At 36.0% G+C, this 23,790-nt stretch overlaps 1 protein-coding gene across 1 annotated transcript; it reads right to left on the reverse strand.

The window, feature by feature from the left end:
• Positions 1–1,018: 1,018 nt before the first annotated feature.
• LOC127835839 (acetylcholine receptor subunit beta-type unc-29-like) lies at positions 1,019–15,686 on the reverse strand. Its single transcript, XM_052362267.1, has 3 exons — positions 14,939–15,686; positions 4,653–4,771; positions 1,019–1,941 (listed from the first exon to the last, which is right to left on the reverse strand). Exons 1-3 carry the CDS (start codon positions 15,647–15,649, stop codon positions 1,140–1,142), a joined length of 1,632 nt encoding a protein of 543 aa, XP_052218227.1. The 5' UTR covers positions 15,650–15,686; the 3' UTR covers positions 1,019–1,139.
• Positions 15,687–23,790: the final 8,104 nt, after the last annotated feature.

Below are 23,790 nucleotides of genomic sequence, written 5' to 3' on the forward strand. Positions count from 1 at the left end.
CTTAGCAAATATCTTGTTTAAACAGAAAATGCCGTCCGCACAGGCTAATCTTGGACGACACTTAACGCACATGCCTTAAAACCGTTTTCCACAGAGCACTGCTCATTCAGATTCATCGTCATGAAATATCGTTTTAAAAAAATACCTTTGCGTAGATAAGAAAAATCGTGTATATTTAATTATTGAAAAAAAAATTGCGTCGGTCTTTTTTTCCCGATAAGTTTGCGTAAAATTCATGGGTCGGTAAAAACGCGAAATCAACGAAAATTATTTTCCATGAGTAGTAATGATTTTACAGCATTTACTTGTTTTTAAAATATGCAGCCTTGGTTTGGGAAAACTGGGCTTATTGCATGTGCGTAAAGTGTCATCCCAGATTAGACTGTGCAGTCCGTACAGGCTAAATAAGGACGACACTTTCCGCCTAAACTTGATTTTCGGTAAGGAGGGTCTTCATTGAAACTAAAAATACCCTCAAAGCGGAAAGTGTCGTCCCTGATTAGCCTGTGCGGACTGCACAGGCTAATCTGGGACGACACTTTACGCACATGCACTATGCCCAGTTTTCTCAGAACGCTACTCATATGCAGCCTCATCATAAAGTTAACGCGATTTTATATAAATCTTCAAGTGCCGCGAATCCAACTAATCGCCACGAATTATTAAATTTAAGAATGCCTTAGAATTTTTGCAATTTTGAATATTTCTATCACGATACCTCAAATTTTATCAGGTGTACCATTGTGTTCAGTATACGCCAAATGCCTGTCTGACATGCAAACTCCTCAGGAGATATTCGTGATATATTTGTTACCGATTCGTGGCCGATTATCAAATCCTCAAATAAGAAAATATCATATTAATACAAATAAGTAGCGATGCTTAGGTATACACGTCTGTGATTATTGCAATACGTTTTTTATCATGAGTTCTTTGCCAATATTTGAAACAAACAAAATCCGTACGGAACAAGTATGTATTCGTTTTCTAAGATAGAGAGATAAACGATTCAGTAATGGACCTCACGGTCTGGTCACGATTCAGCAACGAATCCATGTATGTATTTTGCATTTTTGCGAATCGTGGATTCACGGTGTCTATGGATAAGGGGAAAAAGCATGATGGGTTCGTGATGGTTCTTATCCACTCGCCGTTGTCGGGATGGGAAACACGCGTGTCGTTGTCGGTGGTTCGCTATCATCATGGTAATCTGCCACGTTGACGTGCCGAAGAAGAATCGCGAAGAAAATCCCTATGATCATCGTGACAGCGACAAGAAACACGAAGAACAAGACACTATCGAGTTGCTTCAGAAACATTCCCCACGTGTAGACAGGGCTGACCTTAGGGGGCATTCCACCATTTTCGATTGGCGCGACCTGGTTGCGATTCTTGAGCGTTATCAGACATTGGATAGGACATCGCTTGTGGCCGATAGAGGACGCAACCCGTGCCTGGATAACCGTGTAGACTACGGAAAGGACGCTGAGGCAGAGGAGGGTCTCAATGAGGACGACGAACACCGACGTCTGAGCGGAGTTGTTGGGCAGAGTGTCGCTGATAATCGTAATGAACACGCCGTAAGAAAGAAATATTGTCATCAAAAACGACCCTTTCTCGCCAGACTCCACTGGAACTAGAAACAACGAAATGTTCAGAAAGGCTAGCGCCATAAGTGGAGCGATCAGCGTGAACAGTGCAAAGTTTGCGCGGCGCTGCAATCGGAATTCTATGTCCACGTAGTAGTTGCTGTTCCGCACCACCCGTTTCCTAGAAACGCTGGTTAAGATCCAGGCTGCGTTCTCGGTGTATTCGCTCATGTCTACGGTAAGGTAGTGATCTAACGCCACAGTGGACGTGCTCTCATCCGCTACGTAGTAAGTAAATACGCAAGTCTGCTTGTCGAACGGAAAGTTACGGATGTCCACGTTGCAGACGACTCTGAAAGTATTGAACGGATTTTATCGTTGCTATAATGCGTTTTTCTATACGACATATAAATAAATTGTTCTCATTGCCAATTTGGTATACTTAATGATTGTATAATATTATCAAAGTTAAAGGAGATCGATAATTGTTTTTATATAAACAAGCGAAGAAATGCAAATTGTGATCTCCATCCAGAAACGGACAATATTAGACTGATATAATCGTGTTTTTTTTATTTTAAGTTCACTTCATATTTATGAGTATGTAAGCATTATATAAAGGTTTCCAATTCGGCGACTTGTAAAAGAATTTATCGATTGTTTGCTTCATTTCAATTATTCACCTAACAAATACTAAGCTATTAGATCTATATTTTATGTTTTAGTGACATTTTTTAATTGTGTCAGTAAAATTAGATTAAATTTTCCACTGTTGGTACAAAACGGAGTACTTGATTCTAGAACGCGTAGATGTGTCACATATGGATTACCGTTAGGGCTATTGTGGTGACACATTAAAACCCAGAGATCGAGAATGCGAGAACGCAATGGCACGATGGCGACAATACGATGGCGACAGTGCGACAATAAGATGGCGCCAATACGATAGTACGATGGCAAGAACGCCATAGTACGATGACGAAAATGCGACAATGTGAGATCGCAATAATACGATGACGACAGTGCGACAATACGATGGCGACAGTGCGATAGTACGATGGCGACAATGTGAGAATGCGAGAACGCGATAGTATGATGGCGACAATGCGACAATACGATGACGACAGTGCGACAATACGATGGCAACAATGCGATAGTGCGATGGCGACAATTCGATGATACGATGGCGGCAGTACGATTTGACTATCGCATTGTCGCCATCGTACTATCGCACTGTCGCCATCGTATTGTCGCACTGTCGCATTGTCGTCATCGCACTATCGCGTTCTCGCATTCTCGCCATCGTACTATCGCATTGTCGCCATCATATTGTCGCACTGTCGTCATCGTATTGTCGCCATCGTACTATCGCGTTCTCGCATTCTCGCCCTCTGGATTTTAATGTGTAACCAACGGTATTCCGTAGTCACAAGATGAAGTTTTAAATATTTCCAAACACCTTAAAAGTACTCCAAAAGTAAACCGTAGGTCATGTGATTCGATCTCTAGGAATCGTTATATTGATATAAGTCCGTTGACTTCATTAAAAATTCTACAAAGCAAACTATTTGTTTATGATTGTTTTCAATATGGAATTGCTAATGTGTAGCGCCAACAAACGATCCCATTTTGGCCGGATATAGGTTACATAATTCAGCAAACATATCAATGGTTGATACTTATTTGGCCTACATCAAAATAACCCAGTAACCCCACATGGGTTTCCGACAATATGCTTGTGAAGATTCCAGCAAGCTATCCCATTTAGGCTTGAACTGGGCTTTACCCGGGCTAAAAGACCGCATTACCCACGTGCCAATTCGGGCCGTTATGAGTTTGTCTTGGGTTCCATACATGTAACTCTATATTATAATAATAATAATAATATGGAATGAGTGATATATTTTACGTCATCTATTGATGACGTTCAATTGAACGAATGATAATGGGGGCAAAGTTTCGTTAAGCTCCAGTGTATAGCCGCGATTTGAGTGTTTTGAAAACTGGCCGATAACTTTTGCTGAACTTTGACATGTTTATGGACCAGAACGCGATCTACACGATAGCGTATTCGTCATATCTGGGGAAAAAACAAAGTTTTTGATTAAATCACGAAAAAGTGGTGTTTTTTATTGCGCAATCGCTATTAAAATGCGGCTTGGCCGGAAGCGTTAATATTAACCCCAAGACAATTCACCCAAGGAGACAATTCACGCGCTAGACAATACAAATTTGATTTTAAATAATTTGTTTCGTACCCAAAATATTTCGTACCTATATTTTTTTCGTACCCAATTTTGTTTCGTACCAACCTTTTTTTTCGTACACAAAATTTGTCGTACCCATTTATTTTCGTACCCATTTTATTTCGTACCCATTTTTTCCTACCTAATTTTTTTTCGTACCAATTTATTTTTCAACCCAAATTTGTTCGTACCCATTTTTTTCATACCCAGATTTTTTCATACCCAAATTTTGTCGTACCCAAATTTTTATTCGTACGCATTTTTTTCGTACCCAAATAGTTTTTCGTACCCTAATTTTTTTCGTACACTATTTTTTTTCGTACTTAAATTTTTTTTCGTACCCAAATTTGTTTTTGTTCCCACATATTTTTTGGCATAATTTTTTTGCACCCACATTTTTTAAACATTTTTTTCAAACCCAATCTTTTTTCGTTCCCATTTTTTTCGTATCATTTTTTTTCGTACCCAATTTTCTTTTTCGTACCAATTTTTTTTATCACACTCGATTTTTTTTTCGTACACAATTTTTTTTCGTACCAAAATTATTTCGTACCCAAAATTGTATCGAAATAATCGATTTTAAATTTGATATGATCACCCCACTCATTCCATTCCGCGAAACCATTTAGGTGTCGCAACTCTAGTCATAATAATAATAATAATAATAATAATAATAATAATAATAATAATAATAATAATAATAATAATAATAATAATAGTAACAGCAATAATAATAATATTAGTATTATTATTATTATTATTATTATTATTATTATGAGTGCGTATATTCCGTATGTACCAAATGTAATTTACTTACGTGTATATGCCTTCCGGTACCCATTGTACGTTGCCGTTCCAGTTAACGACCAATATATCCGTCTCGCTGGCTCCTATTTCTCCTTGACCGTCAGTGGCTTGAAATCGTGTCATCAAATACTATAACATATAAACACATTTCTGAGTTTGATGTACAATAAAAGAGACAATAAACCACACGACCCTTTAATATGCCTAGTCGGCCTGAACTATAGTGTGTGTTTTTTTAACCATATTCGTTACTTTACGTTAAGAAGAATATACATATTGTAAACGTTACTATTGTAATGCTTTTTTGTTTTCTTTTTACTTATTTAAATTCATTCAATGGTATGACTATTAAAAATGCGTTATGTAACTGATGTTTTAACGGCATATTAAGTTGTTCGCTTGCGAACAACTAAGGTTAATACTATCTTTTGTAAGCCAGGGATCTTAGCTTCTAAAAACCTGATAACAGCCGCATCCGCGCTGAGAAAGAGTTCGCGGCGCGTAAGAGTATTCTTAACATAAAATGTTTGAACCATCAACAAATTTCACTGCGTGTTACGTTAAGATCGCGTGACACAGCTCTCCCTAAAGGTCACAGGGTCAGGTCAGCCAATAGATGAACTCTGAAATACACACATGCTGGAAAATTTGCGAATCTAAACCAACTTTTTTAAAATTTTGTCACGTTACCAAAACGTGAAAAGGCCCCTTTAAGTCATAAACATTCAGTGTTCAACATAGATAATTTAAGTGAAAGTGTGTTTCCGAGCTGACCGTTTTCAAGTAAACTTAACACGAAAGAACAGTGACAGGATTCTTGGTCAACAATGGTAAATAAAAGTCATGGTTTGATTTATATGTTAATGGGTCTGTCACCGTCTGTGTGTTGTCAGATTTATATGCATATTCTGATTATAAGATTACCAGACCAAACAAATGTCACTGTACACACAAGTCTGTGAAAGGTAAATAACGTTGGTACTTAAAACACAGTTCATAACGATATATTGATAAAAAATATGTAACGATAACACAAAATAGGCAAGAAAAATTATACATTGAAGACGAATTTCATAAAATGCAGCCAAGACAAATAAGCGCCCCGAGCTGATTGTGACGAAGATATTTCGTACATATTTTCCCACAATAACCGAAGCATTCGTCTTTTTATTAGAATCGGAGTTTGTGTTCGTGTGTCGTATGAATATATATCGTTTCAGGAAATTAAAATGATCCGTAAAACTAAATTTAGATTCATATCGTTGGCGTCGCTCTGGAGAGCGGCGACTAGTATGTAATGCATTTTGTTTCGCTAATGGGAGAAGTTATTTTACGGATCAATGTATATATTTTTGTTTTAAGAATATCTTGCATAGTGGTGGTAATTTTGTGTAAATTAGTGTAAATAAGTACTGCATTTGTGCCTATTACATTTACTACAACATGTATTGCCAACAATGCAAAGCTAATTGTTTTACTTAATAACTGATCCACAACTGATCATAGGGGAAAGGTCACAGGGGCTGGGCAAATACGCGAAACTTTCTGGTTTTGTATAAAAACAAAACATAATCAAAATATATTTATTTTGTGGTTTTTCTAATTTGCTTATTTAGTGGAGAATCAATGTAAAACGATATTTGACGACCTATCACGCAAACAAGTTTATTGGAAGGCGTAGTAGTACGAAAACGTACAATGTATTTGTTTATTAATAGACATATAATAAAGATCGCTATACACAACTTCACCAAATAGAGTACTACTAGCAGTACATAAATGATGTCAGCCGGAATAGCTCAGTTGGGAGAGCGTTAGACTGAACTTGTTTACGCAACAATCATCTAAAGGCCGCAGGTTCAATCCCGTGTTCAGGCACGAATGGAACAGTTCAGCGGCTGACATTTTTTTTAAGTCAGGTTAATAAATATAATAAAGCTTTTTAAAATCCATTTTACTACAATTGGACATTTTTTATAAAATTAATGGATGCCTCGTGGTGACAACGTTAATTAAAATTATTACATCACTTATAAAAAAAATACACGTCTTTTTATATTAACAAATAAATGCAAACAACACATCTATTATCCATGTTATCCATGTATTTTTATGGTTGTGTATCATAGGCCCTAAGTACTATCCCTACCACATATAGAGCGCGAAGCGCGACACGTATTATTGATTGTAACAGTGAGTTGCGATAAAGGAAGCAGCCGCTTATCAAAGAAGAGTTGTGTCCCAGCAACCCTTTTCCCTAGAGTCAAGCACTCCTCGGAGTTTTTTTTTAAGAACCACATATAGAGCTCGAAGCGCGACACGTATTACTATCCAGGTGGTATGGGCCCTTTAGCATTATCCGACCATTACGTCCATAGTTATCTTCCTTAGAATTTGCGAAATTTTGAAATCGTTGTTCGAAGTCCAAAATTTTCATCCGATTGTTCCCAAACTTGCACAGGTTTTTATATCAATGAGGACCCAACCCAAACTCTATATGAGCAATATCGGACCATAAGTCCAGAATTATATCTCTTGTAATTTAAAAATAAAAGTGAAAAACTGCTTGGTTAGGTGATTATGTCAACATTTTTCATCAGATTCTTTCCAAACTTACAGTGTCTTCATATCAATGAGCATTTTACCTCATTTAAAATGAGAAACATCGGGACAATAAGTCCAGAATTTTGTCTATTAAATTTGACAAAATAAACAATTTCCACATGTTAAAGATTTCACAACTTTTGTCTGAATCTTTCCAAACTTGTTAAGTGTTTTTATATCAGTATTACTCGAACCCTATTGAAAATGATGAATATCAAAGTAATAAATCTATAATGATCTTTTACTGCATTTCAAAGTATTGTGAAATGCAGCTTCTTTATGCAATAACAGTTTTCATTCAAAAAAAAATTTTCAAACTTTTACAGTGTTTTTATATCAATGAGTACTCAACCCCTATCGTAAATGAGCAACGCAACATAAGTTCAGAATCATCTCCTCTTGAAGTTGAGAAAAATATGAAATTACGCTTACAAGATGAAGCAGATTTTTTATAAACTAAACAGTTCTGTTCCATTAATGAAAACTGCACACGGATGCCAGTAAAAAGGAAACCGATGTTAATAAAATGAACTATGATCTATTTGGGGGTTACACTACAAAATCATAGATCATGGTTATTTGGGGGTTATAACACAACATCATAAATAATGGTTATTTGGGGGTTATAACACAAAATTATAGATAACGGTTATACCAGTATCTTTTTCTATTTTGTTTAAAATATTCGGCCAATATATTAATATTCACAGTAAAAAAATCGTTCCATGTAACTTCATTGAGTGCCTTTTACACTGAAATTCCCGACGCCCTTTAATGCTTTGCATCAATACTTATCTTGTACATGCATGATATACATGCTGGCGAATTTGACTGTACAGATATTTTCGATTTCAGAATTAAATATCTGGCTTATGTCGCATTTTCCGACACATGTTCTTCTTAACTTTTATGTTAATTTATATTGAAATATATGTATAATAGTTTTTTTTAAAACATTTTATATAAATTCATAAATATTTGACAAAATCGTGCATACCCACTTTAAGTGCAACATTTGTAGGTAATGTATAAAAAGTATATGCTAGGGCTGGATCATGCAATATTCAAAAGGACAAAATAGTAAAGCACAATAAAACGGACACAATGATGCAGATGAGAAAATAGGTACGTAAATATCAAGTTGTTAAAAAAACAATTAACAAATAGTTTTAAGGGAACCAAGTAATTGTTACAATAAACTTGTAGTGAAAATTAATTGACATGAAATATTTTCTGTTGCCCTGACTGCAGTAGATGGTATGTTCCTAAAAACGGGGGTGGGGGGTGGGGAGAGAGTAAATGTGTTACACGTTACTGTCAATACATGACATTGAATAAACATTAAATAGAAATTAATTTAATTTCAGACGAAAAATCTTAAATATTCTTTTAACGTGGTTTGAATGAGATTTTAATAAAATGCTTATTGATACCAACACATGTAATATTATAATTATCTTGTGCGGCATTCTTTGTAAGATTCTCTCAAAGCGTCATTTATAGAGCAAAATGAACTTACGATATGGGTCGTCCTCTTCTTCCTTTTCGCCAACTTATATTATCCGTCGAATATATTTTTTTCATTTATGTATTTTTATGTAAGCTTCATCTTTGTAAGCATAAGTGCAGTGTGTGTGAATCCTGTATACAATTTTGAGAGATTGTAAATCATTTTACTCCTGGATTATTTTGCAAAATCTCACCACTGTAAACATTAAGAGTGAATTATATTGCTGTCTGCATTTTTCGTGGCCGTTCGATTTGCTTATGTTTAAAAGTCGAACTTCAGCCCTGTGACTTTAATATTAAATACATTCAAACAGTGTTTTCCACAGGATTTTTTCAGACGCCCCGGGCCGTTAGTGGGGGGGTGTATGGAGGGGCTGCACCATCCATACGTTATTATTTTTTTACATTTGTAGATTGAAATGACGTTATTTTGGTGCGTTATGACTCTTCAAGAAATAAACAGCAATAAAGAGTCCCCGCGCACACTGATTTCGAATTTCAAGCGCCCCGTTATATGGCTTGTGGAAAGTACTGAATCAAGGAGCAAAATATTGTATGCCTTCAGTGGGTTGGATTACTTATCATAATAATTTAAGCGCTCACTTCGAGGAGGAAAGAAATTCATCAAAATCAATTGAAACATTATACAAACATATTCTTAAAGAAAAGAATATTGTTTTCGGAAGAAACTGAATTTCTGAACACCTTTGCGGGTATGTATTTCGAAATTTCTGAGGTCCTTACACTCCTGAGGCTGCATAATGCGCGGACCCGTCGTGTGTCCCATCACATACACCTATCTTACTTACCAGACTCTCGAAAGTGGGTACGAACTTTGAGTTATAGCTGCAATTGTCAGCTGCTTCGTTCTTACTAAAAAGATGTTAGATTTTGGTGTGGTAATATGTTGGGGGGGGGGGCGGGGAGTAACTGGGGGAAACTCCACCTGTCCGGTATGGTGACCACCAACCAAACTTACATGCTACCGCGAACGGGGATAATGCCTAGCTGAGAAGCGCGTGTACCAACTTCTGCGCTAACCGGACAGACTCTTAACACCTTTGCTCAACGCCTTTGCGAACACATCAAGTAATGCCCTACCTGCGCTGCTTAGATTGGACAAATATCAAAAGTGAAACCGTGTTCCACATGGGTCCATCTGGGCTGCACTAGATGAATTCAATGTGGGACCTATGTGGGTACCGTATGAGCAGTCCATATACTCAATGCGAGCCCTGCAAATGCAGTCCATATATTTTTTAATTTGGATTGGATATCCGACATTTGGTTATTAGATACACGTGCATTTAATTGTTTTTCAAAATTAAGTGTGACCTAGTAATTAATTATAATACAAAAAAACACGCACATAAGCACAACAAATTAAAATTTTACAAATAAGTTTTGAAACATCATAGGAACTACATATCAAGGCACGATTCATGCAAATACCATTAAAGCAAACATGGGAACAAAATGACCAGCGAACTTTTAACATACCGGTAATAATATTAACCATACGTAGCAATATCTCTTAAGTTTGTCTAATTATAAATAATAATGATTATTTACGATTTTTATTCTACAGATATGACAGAGTGAAGATACTTTTATGACACAAATGTATTATTTGATTTTATCTAAGAGTCAATAAATCAAAGACCTATAAAATACATGTATTCTATTGGTTTCTGAATAATCAACAATATAATTAATAGAAAATCGTATGCACTACATCTGCATTAAAAATCAGCTTTAACGTTGCGCTTTAAAATCCACCAGCATATCTTTATGCAATTATTTTATAACAGAAATTACTTCGCGAAACAGACAATGAAATTTAACAAAGCAGTTCCTTCAATAGGGAAAAAGATTTCAAGTAGTAAAAAGCTTTGCCCGTCCTTATATATTCCCATTTGCAGCGGGTAAATAGTGGAAATTAACATTATAGTTTACATACAATTATTGTATTAGCTTTGCTCCTAATTAGCATATTAGTTTGAATTAACTTGACTGGTTGATATAAATGAAACTATGTGGACATTCAATCAGCAAAGTTAAGGTTATATTTTCTTACCGACTAATGTTTGTTTGACTCCTTTTGGCTTTTAAAATTAATAATTGATATTTGATAAATTGAAATGTGTATTGATTTTACTTGTTAAATTGAGGATATTTGTTGTTGCCCGTGTGATAACGATGTTATATTTATACTGGCCCTGTAACATTAGAAAATATTTTGGCGTTATTAATAAAAACCAACACTGTTCATCGATATATTTGTTTAAGATTTGATATTTATAAAGAACGTGACCCAATGCAAAGAAATCTTACCCATATATATTTAACAATACTTTTTTTCTAAATATTTTGGGTGTTAATTAAAAAATTTATAAATGATTCCCTTTTCGCAAACGTATTGGTTTATTAGTGAACATGATGTAATGAAGCAACAAAAAGAATGGTGATGGGGAAGAGATCTGGTTCCGGTTAACATCACTGTCACACAATATATCACGAAGACACTTCTTTATAAAACAGCATACACGTCCAGTTTGTGTGAATTAAAGATGTTGTGAATAAATATATAGTGATAAGCTGCATCAAATATATGCATGAACAAAATGTTCTATAACTGTATGATTGCGCAAAGACCATCTTGCTGAACCGTAAACAGGGTGCAGGATCAACGGGGTTTACACACGGGCTGGACGGAAAACACACCCTTCAGATCTTTATTTTTGCAAATATCTCAAGTTCTTGAAATTTGTTTGCAAAAACCTTTAGTGCATACAAATGTTTTTCTTGCAGTTTGGGCCGATATCCTATGATTGAAGAATTTATTATTGAATACGTCTGAAATCGTTGCTATTATTTAACATTTCGTGCAGTATAACCGTGTATATTAATGGCTGTACAAATCGAATTTTTAGCGAAGAACACAGGCTTATTAAATAAAGTAATTCGGATGTTTTTCACATTTCCATAAGCCGCATAAAAAACTGTCTTGTATGCACAAATATACTAGTGATTGAGCAAATCCGTCACCAATCGTCACGCATGAATACCCCTTATGTAGTAATATCGTGCCTATAATATTAATTACATAACCGGTTGATGAATTTCAACCGGATACCGCTGTTGTAGCGGAAATTTATAAGCGGATGCATTCGTCACGGTCAGCAAGGCTCAGAACGCGGACATAATCCTACTAGAAAGTTTCGTGAATAACGTGACTTACGCCAAGGAAAAAAAAGAAAACGCTTCAATCGAATAACCCATTTATGCCTAGCGTCTAGAAAAAAGGCCTTGGCATGATGCTGCGTCTCATCTGGGTCTGCGCTGTTTGCTTAAAGGAATTTCTGTAAGAAATATTCTAAATATAGAAATAAATATAGTAGACATCCCTAATTTTGGAAATAAATTGATCCAATTTAGAAGGATGGGAGAATCCACTATATATAGGCATAGATGGGTTAAACAACATTTGTTACAAGTTACCCCGCGACATTGACAGCTTTGCTTACAAAGTCATTGAGAATCAGCTCGGTCAAAAAGCAACCTCTCCAAGGTGCTCACCAAAGATGATGCGATTCACATTAACGATATCATCAAAGAAACCTTAGAAAAATAGAGAATAAAATGTCCTCGTCAATGCGCTAAGACTACATAAACAATATACATGATGGGAAATTTACATCTGTTATGCACTATTATCACCAGTTGGGTGTCAAAATGCTTCACCTAATTAGATACACTGTAGTTAGTTATTTCCAGAACGACTGTGATGTATTGCCCCGCGTATTTAAGAAACAATGTCGGAAACGACTGAAAGCAAATATTCAAGAGGCTCCATCGGGGAAATCCTATCAAGTGACCAAGGGACAGGGACCATGTATAATTTATTAGTCAAAACTTCGATCAGGGAAAAGAAATAATAAAGAAGAAAGCGCAAAAACAAATACAAACACATTTGTGACACATACTTCTCAGTAACACAAATATTTGGTGACAAATTCAAATTAGAAATCAAAACACACATTAAAAAAAAACAATTCACTTCAAGCACATCGTACAACAATAATTGCTTTATACCAACGTCGGGGTCTCAAACACCACAAGAAAAATCAGTGTGCGGCCCAATATAGGCCATCCTACAAAAATAGTTTCAGAAGTGCAAGGGGCAAATATTACAAAGCGAAAATAACAACCCGATTAACAGGGGAAAGAAGCTAATAATTAGAAATTAGATTTAAGTACACAGGTTTATAAACTGAAAAATACTTTTAAAAAATTTGAAAGGAGAAAAACATCACAACACATTTGCCATTGGCGATACAATGCAGTCAATAAATGGATTAATATCTTTAATGGTACACAAGTACAGATTTAAGACAGGAAACGGAATCGCAAGCGTTTCAAAAAACCTTTGGCTTTTGGTGCAATCGATCTCAAATAAATCATTTGAAACTAAAGGCAATACCATTGTCAAATGTTCGTATATTACGAAAGCCATGGAATGCAGAGAAATACCTCAACAGGCAAAAGCAATCAACCTCAATTCGTACCTGGGGTCAACTTATGGAGAATATGACATTTAAAATTAACGATTGCTGATTGTTGTGCGATATAAAGAGATACCTGTCAGCTACCTGGGATTATTGTTCTCGATTTTCTTGCACAACCATCACGATCTGCTGTGAGTAATACATGTACAGTTATACATTCACGTAGATTTTAGTAACAATTTTCTTGTGACAAAGTTTGTGCAGTGTGTATATTTAAAGATACCTAGCATACCAAGATATTCCATTGTTCCTGCTATCTATATTTGCATAAGCTACAGTGACCAATTAAATAATTTTAAACTCATGCAGTGTTCATGTTAGCTTTTAATTAATGCCTTTTGTATTGCCACCCACTGCACACAGGTGTCAAACACTTCATTTTATTCGAGTAAGCAATATATATTTTGTTCCTGACAAGGTTATTTTAAAACAAGTAATTTCCTTAAACAATCAAAACAGGGACAACATTAAAAATATATTGATCCGGATGAAAAAACTGTCAAGCTTTCTTAGTTATCGATCAGAATATTAAAAATGGCAAAACCATTGCGGGATGGCGAGGACAAATTGTTAAGAAGAAATTGGAATACAAAAAAAAACCATTGAAAGCAGTAATAAAAGACACAGTAGCAAATGAAGAGTTTATTCTGAAAAGCTGGAATTGGAAACGCATAAGACGCTGATAGCACCAGGGCAGCTTCTACTTCAGCGGAATATGTTAATGGTACTAGTATACCGCTGACCACAGTAAAACAGAAAAAAGCATAATTTATATTTTCCAAATTTTGTATGTGAAACCTGTAAATGTTACCCAAGAGAACTTTCACAGTTTCACATTTCTGTAATAAAGGAATGAAAACATGTAAAATAGTATTGTAACTTGTATGTACTTAAAAGTTTAGCTGAGATTTAAAACTATGTATCTTTCAATTCAATATAGTAAGCGCATCATTAAATAGGAAAGTAGAATGTCTGTGTCGCTCCATAGAGGGCAAAAATAATGATTTACCGAGACTTACCTCTGTGAAGGGTAAGTTGAAGGTTGATCTAGATTTTATCGACTTTGCAGCTTCAGTAGGTGTCACAAAGCCATGCGTCTCATCATATAAATATTTACATTGATTTGTTTATTTTCCTACCCGGAGATACTTCCATATGAGCCTTTTTCTGAGAAAACTGGGTTTAATGCATGCGCGTAAAGTGTCGTACCAGATTAGCCTGTGCAGTCCGCACAGGCTAATCAGGGACAACTCGTTCCGCTTTTATGATTTTTTCTGTTTCAAGAAAGTATCTTCTTAGCAAATTTCCAGTTTAGGCGGAAAGTGTTGTCCCTGATTAGCCTATGCGGACTGCACAGGCCAATCTGGGATGACACTTTACGCACATGCGTTAGGCCCAGTATTCCCAGAACAAGGCTCATCTTTCAATATATCTATTAGTTTCAATGGCCCTCTAAAGTATGGGCAGTAGATATGGATGATAAGCTAAGTGTCTCTGTTTGTACGGAGGCCGGATACCAACAACATTTAGATCAACCGTCAACTTAACCTCTGCAAAGGTAAGTCCCGATGGTCAGTCTTTTGTAATTCTACATACAGAGCTGGACAATACCCACCTTATGTAGGAGTATGTTCGGTTTCCATAGGGCATGTGTGGAAACTTTCACCGTGTTGATGTAGTTCCAGTACTTTGGCTTCCAGACCATCGTCTCGTCAATCCAGCGCACCCGGAAGTACCCAAGGACGGCGAACGTTTGCTCGGACATGTCAAACTCAATGATGCTGATCGGTACGAATTTCGTGTTCACGTAAATCGGTTTGGACTGGTTCTGAATGGGCCGCGCTCTCACGTCGTAGTCTTTAAGAAGGTTGCTGTAGAGGGCTTTAGCAACGTCACGCTCTGAATACATACCCGGATTACTTGAAACGGTTTCTGGCTCGGACACGTGTAGCGTCTTTAAGGAAATCGAAGCCTCAGTGTTTGCAATCGTTGTCTGTCCGTCCAGAACAATAGAGCTACTCGTTGTTGGTGACCCGTTCTGAATGGTAGGATTATTGGTGACAGATTGTTCGGTACTTTGTCCATCGGTGGTATAGGAGTCGCTCGGTGTGGTTGATCCAATGTTCGGTATATCACTTGTGTATCCACCATTATAGTAATAATCAACAGGGATGGATTTTTCTACTCTCGTATGATCGTCCTCAGCGTCACGAGATTCATATTCGTAGTCTAAAGCATCTTTCAGCATTGTGTTTCTACCGCTCACAACATGTATGAATACCATTGCACACAACAAAACCAAATGTATGCATATTTTGTGAGTCATATTTCTATTTCATACACACGAACGCTTTATTGCTTCAATGTCACCGTTGTTAATGCCAAGGTTCTTGCCATATTAATTTTCTGTATAGGTTGAACTGTTAGTCAAGGTTATATTACGGAAGCCCATGCATGCCATTTTGGTTAGAAGTTTGAGTAGTTCGCACCTAGAAGTAATCTGGTTTTTTTTTAGGCCGCATTGAGTTAGAAGTTAGGAGACAACAATCAGAATGAAGATCTCAGACCATATTCCACCGAATGTAAGAATGACAATTTTCCCACATATTTTCGCAGATTGACATTAATGATGCAAACATATACTGAAAATACATTTTCGTTCATGACGAATCATATTTAGAAATGTTTAAAAGTACATTGTGTATACACGCGCAAAACGATTGAATACTTTTTAAAGCATCTGTTAGTCAAAAGGTCAGTGGGGATTGTATAATTTCTTATCTTTTTCTATCGTTAATTCTATTATAGTATTATATTTGAGCTCTAAGTATCTATGTTCACATTATCAGTTTAAATCAATTAACGAAGAACTTCATAAAAAGCAAAAAATCTGTTTATAAGCCCCTTTGAACGAATACCATTCTGACAAGAGATGGCGGGGTGGGGAGAAGCCACCACTGTCCAGAATACTCTATCGAGTGTCTCGGCTAAAGTTTTTGTATAGCCGAAAGTGGCCCGTCGGCAAATAGCATGTTGAAGTTAAAACTTAGATCTTTTATCAGACATTACAACTCAGTTCTCATTACTTAGCCATTAGAACTTATTCTTATCGCTTCGACCTTAGATATTAAATAGTTGAAATAAGAACTTGGTTCTAATAACCTAGAACTTACTGGCTTGAAATACGATATAAGAAATTAAGAAGTTAAATTTCCGTTTGTTAAAGGGATCTTTTCACGCTTTGGTAAATTGACAAAATTGAAAAAAAATGTTTCAGATTCGTAAGTTTTCGTTTCAGTTATGATATTTGTGAGGAAACAGTAATACTGAACATTAACCATGCTCTAATATAGCCATTATATGCATCTTTTGACGATTTTAAAACCTAAAAATTATAAAGCGTTGCAACGCGAAACGATTGAATAATTTGGAGAGTTCTGTTTTTGTCGTTAAATTTTGTGAAACTACGAAGATTGCTTATATAAGGTATAAAATACATCAAGAATTTGTACTCGGCGGAATAGCTCAGTAGGCTAAAGCGTTTTTACTTCAGGACTCTGGCAGGACTCCAGGGGTCACTGGTTCGAAACCTGCTCCGGGCAATGTTCTTTTCCATTTTTATTTTTTTTTCTTGATTTTTTACTGGAGCTTTTACGATCCAATGTTTACATTTATCAATTTAAAGCATTTAATGAATAAGTTAAAAAAAATGCCAAAATCTGTGAAAAGGCCCCTTTAAAAACTAAACACTAGCTTAATGCCTATCGGCAACATGTCGAAGTCATTGCCAATAATTATAATGCTATGTATAATGTAAGCTGAATCATGAGATACTTGCCCTTAGGCCTACAGTGTGACCTTGACAGTTGCCAAATGGGTGTCCATTTTCAGTAAAGTATTTGATTTTAGCATTCCATTATTTGTGATGAACTTACCATCCCCACACACTGTAATTTGCCCAACTGTAATTTGTCAACATATGCCAACGCCGTTAATTAATGACAAATGATCAGATTTGTTTTTAATTTCACGATGCCTGAAAAGTTACAGACCGGACAAGCTTGCACTCACTACGCACGCACACGTGCACACAAACCCGTATTCAGTACTGTATAGTGTTTTCTAGTTGAATGAAAAAATGTACCCTTTTTCAATTTTTTTTTCATTCAATGAGAAAACATTAAACTGTTTATCCACTGAGCATATTTTAAACTGTCTGAAAGCTATGCCAACTTTAATTGTAAATAAAAATTACCTGATTGTGGTGATATAAATTTGTTGAGTTACTCTCCCTTGATGTAAATTTGCCACAGAAACACAGCATGCAGACACCAATGCCAATCTATTTTTTCGGCGTGCTGTATTAAGCCAGCTTTTCACCTTAGCCTGACCTTTGTTAGCGTCCAATAGAATTCAAATAAAACTTCCCGCGGCCAAGTACAGATGAATACACTTCATTGACTGCATTGGCTGATTTGAGAATACGACCAGAACATTGGAAACATGTCCGCGTCTTTGTAACACTGTTTTACTGCGTGTTCAGCATGAAACAATTTTATATCTAATAAAAAGGCTTAATAGATAGAACAGTTTTACACTCAATCTCGACATCAATACAGTTTGTGCGTCCACCTTTTATTTTCAGAAGATTTTCAGCGCAAGAACGTTTGCACTTAAAGGCTATTTTCTCATATTTAGTACTAACTTCCATATTCCTGTCAACATGTTAACATGTTAAAGTATAGAGAGCAGTGGAAGCGAAGACTCACTTTAATGCATTGCATTTCAACTCGCGAGGTATATCGGGTCAATTTGCGGCCACTGTGTGTGAATGTCAGAGTTTACATACAGGTCATCGCTGCGTCTCTACCCTATGTGCTGATCGGAGTTCGCGGCCAGCAAAATAATCGTTACATAATAAAGACGCTATAGCGTGAACTAGGTGAACTGGATGGGCTATTTATATGATGGGCGCATATGGAATAAGACCCATTTTCACATGACGAGGGTCATTACAAATCTCATTGCGAATTGAAAATGCCACATTTAAGAACAATGCTTTTTGATACAAAATTGAATTGAAAATAGCAAACTTGTTAATAATGGCAGCCTATCCACACATTAAGGAATGATTTCCAGGCGTGCTGACCAAGTACGGCAAACATTGTGGTATGATAATTAAACGATTTTCTCTTATCGTGACACTATACTATTTCGCTAATGATTGTTTTCTCATCTTGGAGGCGAAAGTGAAATTCTGCGAGATGGATTGTAACGCGTAATTGTAACAGGGCCACACTTTGTGTCGTTTGAGCATACAGAGAGTAGTCCGGAATTCCTTACACTGAACAGTGCTACATCCTTTGAATTGAGCACATACGCAGTGATATAGCAAAAATTCAGAGGTTGTATCTCGAATCAGCTTATTAAATATTCGAAAATATTCATGCGTGTCTGTTGGCGTAATGTAAAAGTCACTAAGATAAAAACTGAAACAGCTACGCCTAAAAGCGCATGAGTGCTCTATACCTATGTTTATGTTAGCGTTGTTGACACCGTGTGAACTGCTCGGGTAATAAGTAAAGCATAAACAGCAATGTTTATATACTTTTATTCCTCCATATACAAGATACGAAGATTGTTGTATATTTTGAATTTGTATATGGTGTCAAAAATCAAAAGTTTTGTACACGGAACTTTCATTATGAATTTATATTCTTGGTGAGATAGTCATTTGATATAAGAAAAAAATATTCCTTTAATATGGTGACTGCAAATTTTCTTTATATTAAGTTATCATTACCATTTTCATCATACTTTCTATGCTTTCAGAACTTCCAAAAAGCATGTTGTTTTTATTTTGTCTTAGTTATTTCTATGAAATAATAAGGATGATAAAAAGTGCACACAAAACTCGACCCGTGCGCTATGGCACACACTTTATAAAGTTGAATGGTGTGTGTTCATTTCAAACTTGCGATTGATTTTCAAAAATGAATTGCGTGTTGAATTATGCAATAGCGAACATCTTCAGTGCCTTCAGCGCTTTGATCTGTTTTGTATCTATATGTTTATGACCAGCAATATGTTATAATGTAAAATAAGCCGCGAAAACTCCGCGTAACATCCCGTACTGCGTTTGATGCAGCTAAAAACTGCACAGAAAAAGATATTAGCTATCCTTGATCTCATTCATTTAAATCTTTACCTTCCATAAACTCCAACCACAATCAACGCCGTATATCTTTTTTTAAAAGATATTTCTTGTTTATAGATAATTTCGCCACCATATGCATATGAGTATGGTATGTATTTTAGGGATTTAGTTTTATCCCATTTTCACAGCGACATTGACGGTATAACACGTTGTGGTATATACTTGCTTGTATTCAACACTGTGGAATATACCTGTCGCGTGCACGGACTACTTTTTAAATGACGTCATGCGATATGCGCTAAAATTAGGTCGATTGGTTCATTGATCGAATTTTAAGGTCATCCATTAGAAAAAAATGTGCATAGTTTGCAGAAAAATATATATATGACATATTCACCAAAAGAAATGTTGAAATAAAATATAAAATTACACGATTTTTGTTTTGTTATATTTTTATTTATATTTACCTTACCACTGAATGATTTTTTATAAGAAACAAAGTCGACAAAACTTAAGCTTCAAAATTATACGACCTTCAACCTTTAAATCTAGTTCATATGACATAATTTTTCGCCATCCGTATAATGAATCAGCTGATTGATGGCGTCATAAAATGACATACTTATTGCGTCATTTTCCCCATTTTTTTGATGATTTATTATAAACGCGACTTATTTCACATGTTTTCTACATGTACTGTAGATCTATGTCGACATATCTGAATTGTCAATTGATCACATTTTCCTTATTTCGTGTAATGTGCATTGTTTATAACCAAAGCATACAGATCTACTTTTGACATTTAACTTAAATATTAAGAATGTACAACAAGCCATACACATATCGCACAGTTCATGAATAATCTGCTATGTTTGCTTTCCTATTTAATTCACGTTAGGCATAGAGCTGTGTAAAGTATAAGATGGTAAAAATAGCACCACACTGGAATTGGGAACGTCCCATTTTGTACACGGGTATTTTCTGCTCATTTATCTGTTGTGTACTGGAATGTTTTCCATTCTTTGTGTATTTATATATTAAATTATTTTCTCGTACAATAAGGGCATTTACCATAGATAAATAAAACATTGTGCAAGTTTAAACATAATTATGTTTGTATGCAGAAATCTGCAAATGCAACCGAGTTTACCAACGGCTATTATTAGATAAACTGCTCCGGTTCATTTGAACAGCAGTAGATGAGTCGATGCGGCTAATTCCGTACGCATTCGGACAAGAATCAATATGGACGGTTATCGGCTGTTTTCTACCGAGAAATGAAAACTGCAGTGGACGCCGGGACCATTGGGCTATATTTAACTTGCTTTTTATATCGCGAGTTTTGATTGGATACTTCAGAAATTGTTGTCATGTACATTAACCTACACGAGTCTAATTTCGTACAGTGTGTGGGTAATTCCGTACACGCAAAAGAAAGTATACCAATGTCAATCTCGACGGGTTTGTGATAGAAATATCGATACCTATATTGGATATAATTACTACTTTATTTTTTAAAAACTTAAATATGAAATTAAATTTGTTTTAAAATAAAATATTTTCATGTTAAATCATGTTGAATTCGTATTTTTTGTATGTGCATATTAGAAATTTGATTCTGTAATTTACATCTTATTCATAATGTACGTGTAAGCAACACTAAAAGTTTTTAACGAATTCATATTTATATTTGTAATTGTTGTTTTATTTGATTTGTGTTGCTGTTTTAGTAAGTTTAATTGTTTGTTGTGCTAGAGAGTGACAGTGAAGACTCAGTATCTGTTAATAACCGCAATGTTAATCAAAGAAAGTGGACCGAATATGGACTTGTCCTAAGGACACAACCACTGGGTTGTGTGGGGTGGAAACGCTAAGAGATGGACTTAGAGATGATTTAGCTATAGCAGCGTCTATGAGACCAAGTGTCTCGTGGGAAGAGTGAGAGTCCACAATTATAAGCTGGGGCCTCGCTGGACCACAGTGTTTAAGAAAATGGCCCCGAAACCAGATCTCACCGAATGTATCCTCCATCCAAGCTCGTTCCTGGAATGTGTAAACGCTGCCGGGAACTCCGTCCTCAGTATTGTAAGATAACAAACTTTTGTACGTTTTTCCCTTTACAATAACCAGAGGGGGGATCTCGCCTCCAGCAGCGTTAACACAGGCCAGGACAGAGACATTTTCCCGCTTATTCCCAACCCTTCCGGGAATATTTTTCGCACCGGACGGCCCAAGCACCCTAGCAGGCTTGTGCAGAAGTGGAACGCTGGTTTCATCAATGTTCCAGATGCGAACAGGCTTGTCCTGTAAAGAGAGAGACTCAAGCAGCCTAGTAAGATTGTTAAAATAATTATTGGTCACAGTTGCATTTAACATCCTTGCTCTGCATGTCGATAAGGCCTGTGGTGTCCTATGGCTTACGTCTGGGTGCATCTTCAAAAATCCAGCAATCCAATCCTTGCCAGGAACGCCATTTCTAAATGGGGACTTAATTTTGAGCTTACGGACGATTCTGCCAATCTTCACCTGCAACATTCGTCTGGTTATTCCAAATCCCTACAACAATAATAATATATGATGTATATGATGAATATCACCGCATTATATCAATAAATTGATCGTTTAATTTGTTAATACATGTGGGTGCTGTGAAACAAAATAAGATTCGCATTGTCGACCAATAATTAATACGGAGTTTTTATGATATAAGTAACGGAGTAAAGAACAATTAATAAATGCAAATGGTTTATAAATTAAATCCGCTTTATCGTTGGAAACAATTTGCTACTGTATTAGGCACAGTGCTTTAATGTCCGCTTCTTGGAATCGAGACCACATTTTGCGTTGCGTATGTTTGGTTTTAACAACGGCCAATAAGCGCAACAGGACGTTTGAAATGTTAATTTTAAAAATCTTCATTGATTATTATTTAAACTTACCAACATTTTAAAAACATAATGTGTATTGAACATGACGCATGAATCACAAAAACAGTTTCAACAGGCTAGTGTACATAGAAACAGCTACACACCATGTTCGCTGCCCGTTTAATTTTTTCAACTAGCTCCACCTCAACTTCGGTTGGTATGACTGTGGGTCGCCCAGCTTGTGCCAATTCGTCGACTTTGCCGCTGATCCGGTTTTGGATGGTCATGACTGGGACACCGAATTTGCTAGAAGCTTTCCGGTACGACATCCCATGTCTTACCGCACCCACAGCATCGAGGATATCCTTTTGAGAATACATTTTGGGCATTGTGGACTGTAAATGACAAAAAACAAACACAACTCATAATTGGAAATTTATTGATCATTTTACAGAAAATACGGAAGCTCTATTAAAGAGTGTTGGCTCTAATCTCGTCCACGTGGTCAAGCAAGTCACAGTCCTGCAAAACTCATACAACGTTCCATGCGAGATGCACTATGCTAAGTTCGTCCCTATCAAGACTGCAATATGCATTCCATATCACCTGCTGATTATACACATTTTCTGTCAATAGCGTTGACAGTCTGGTGAAAACGTCAAAAATAAGATGATGTTCATATTGCGTTTCACGCAAAAACAACTGGCACAAAAGAACGTGTATTTTCAGGCCGGTCGCCCCAAATCCAATTGATCTCAACATCAACGCATGTGGGGTTGTTCTAAATTGGAAACTCATGTCTGTAAACAAATAAACAACAACTACATAGAACATTTCTTTTCTGTATAAACATTTAAAACACTTTTTTTCATTCCAAAAATTTTAATAGATATATCGACCTTATTATCAATATTGTTTTCGTATAAATGCGTACGAAATTACCCGCACATAACTTTTACTGGTAAAAATTAATGCGGGTAATCTCGTACACTTTTATTTTACATATTACTAAAACAATAATACGATTTTAACATATATGTTGAGCTTAAAAAGAAAGAAAAAATATTTCATAAATTATTTTTAACACACAACCTCGCACACATTTCATAACAACTAAGATAATCTTATTAACGTTGGAGTTGTCGTTTCTGAGCGCTTGCTGATGATGCGGGAGAAAGCGGGAAATTTAAAATTTCGCGCCAAATACGTATGCAGCCAATCGGATGTAGACAGTAACGTCATCGGCAATCGATTTCACAAAGCGCACATTTAAACAAGCGAAAAAAGTACTATAAGCGATATAGCGTAATTCAGTGTTGTGTAACCAAACATAGAAGATATAAACAATAAATTTATAGTGTACGAAATTAGACGCCCGTACGGAATTAGCCGCATCGACTCTAATGTACAGTAAATGACGTAGCGTGTGACGAAGAAGAAAGT

Source organism: Dreissena polymorpha, chromosome 6 (genome assembly GCF_020536995.1).
Source record: "Dreissena polymorpha isolate Duluth1 chromosome 6, UMN_Dpol_1.0, whole genome shotgun sequence".
In the NCBI taxonomy this organism is placed as follows: Eukaryota; Metazoa; Mollusca; class Bivalvia; order Myida; family Dreissenidae; genus Dreissena; species Dreissena polymorpha.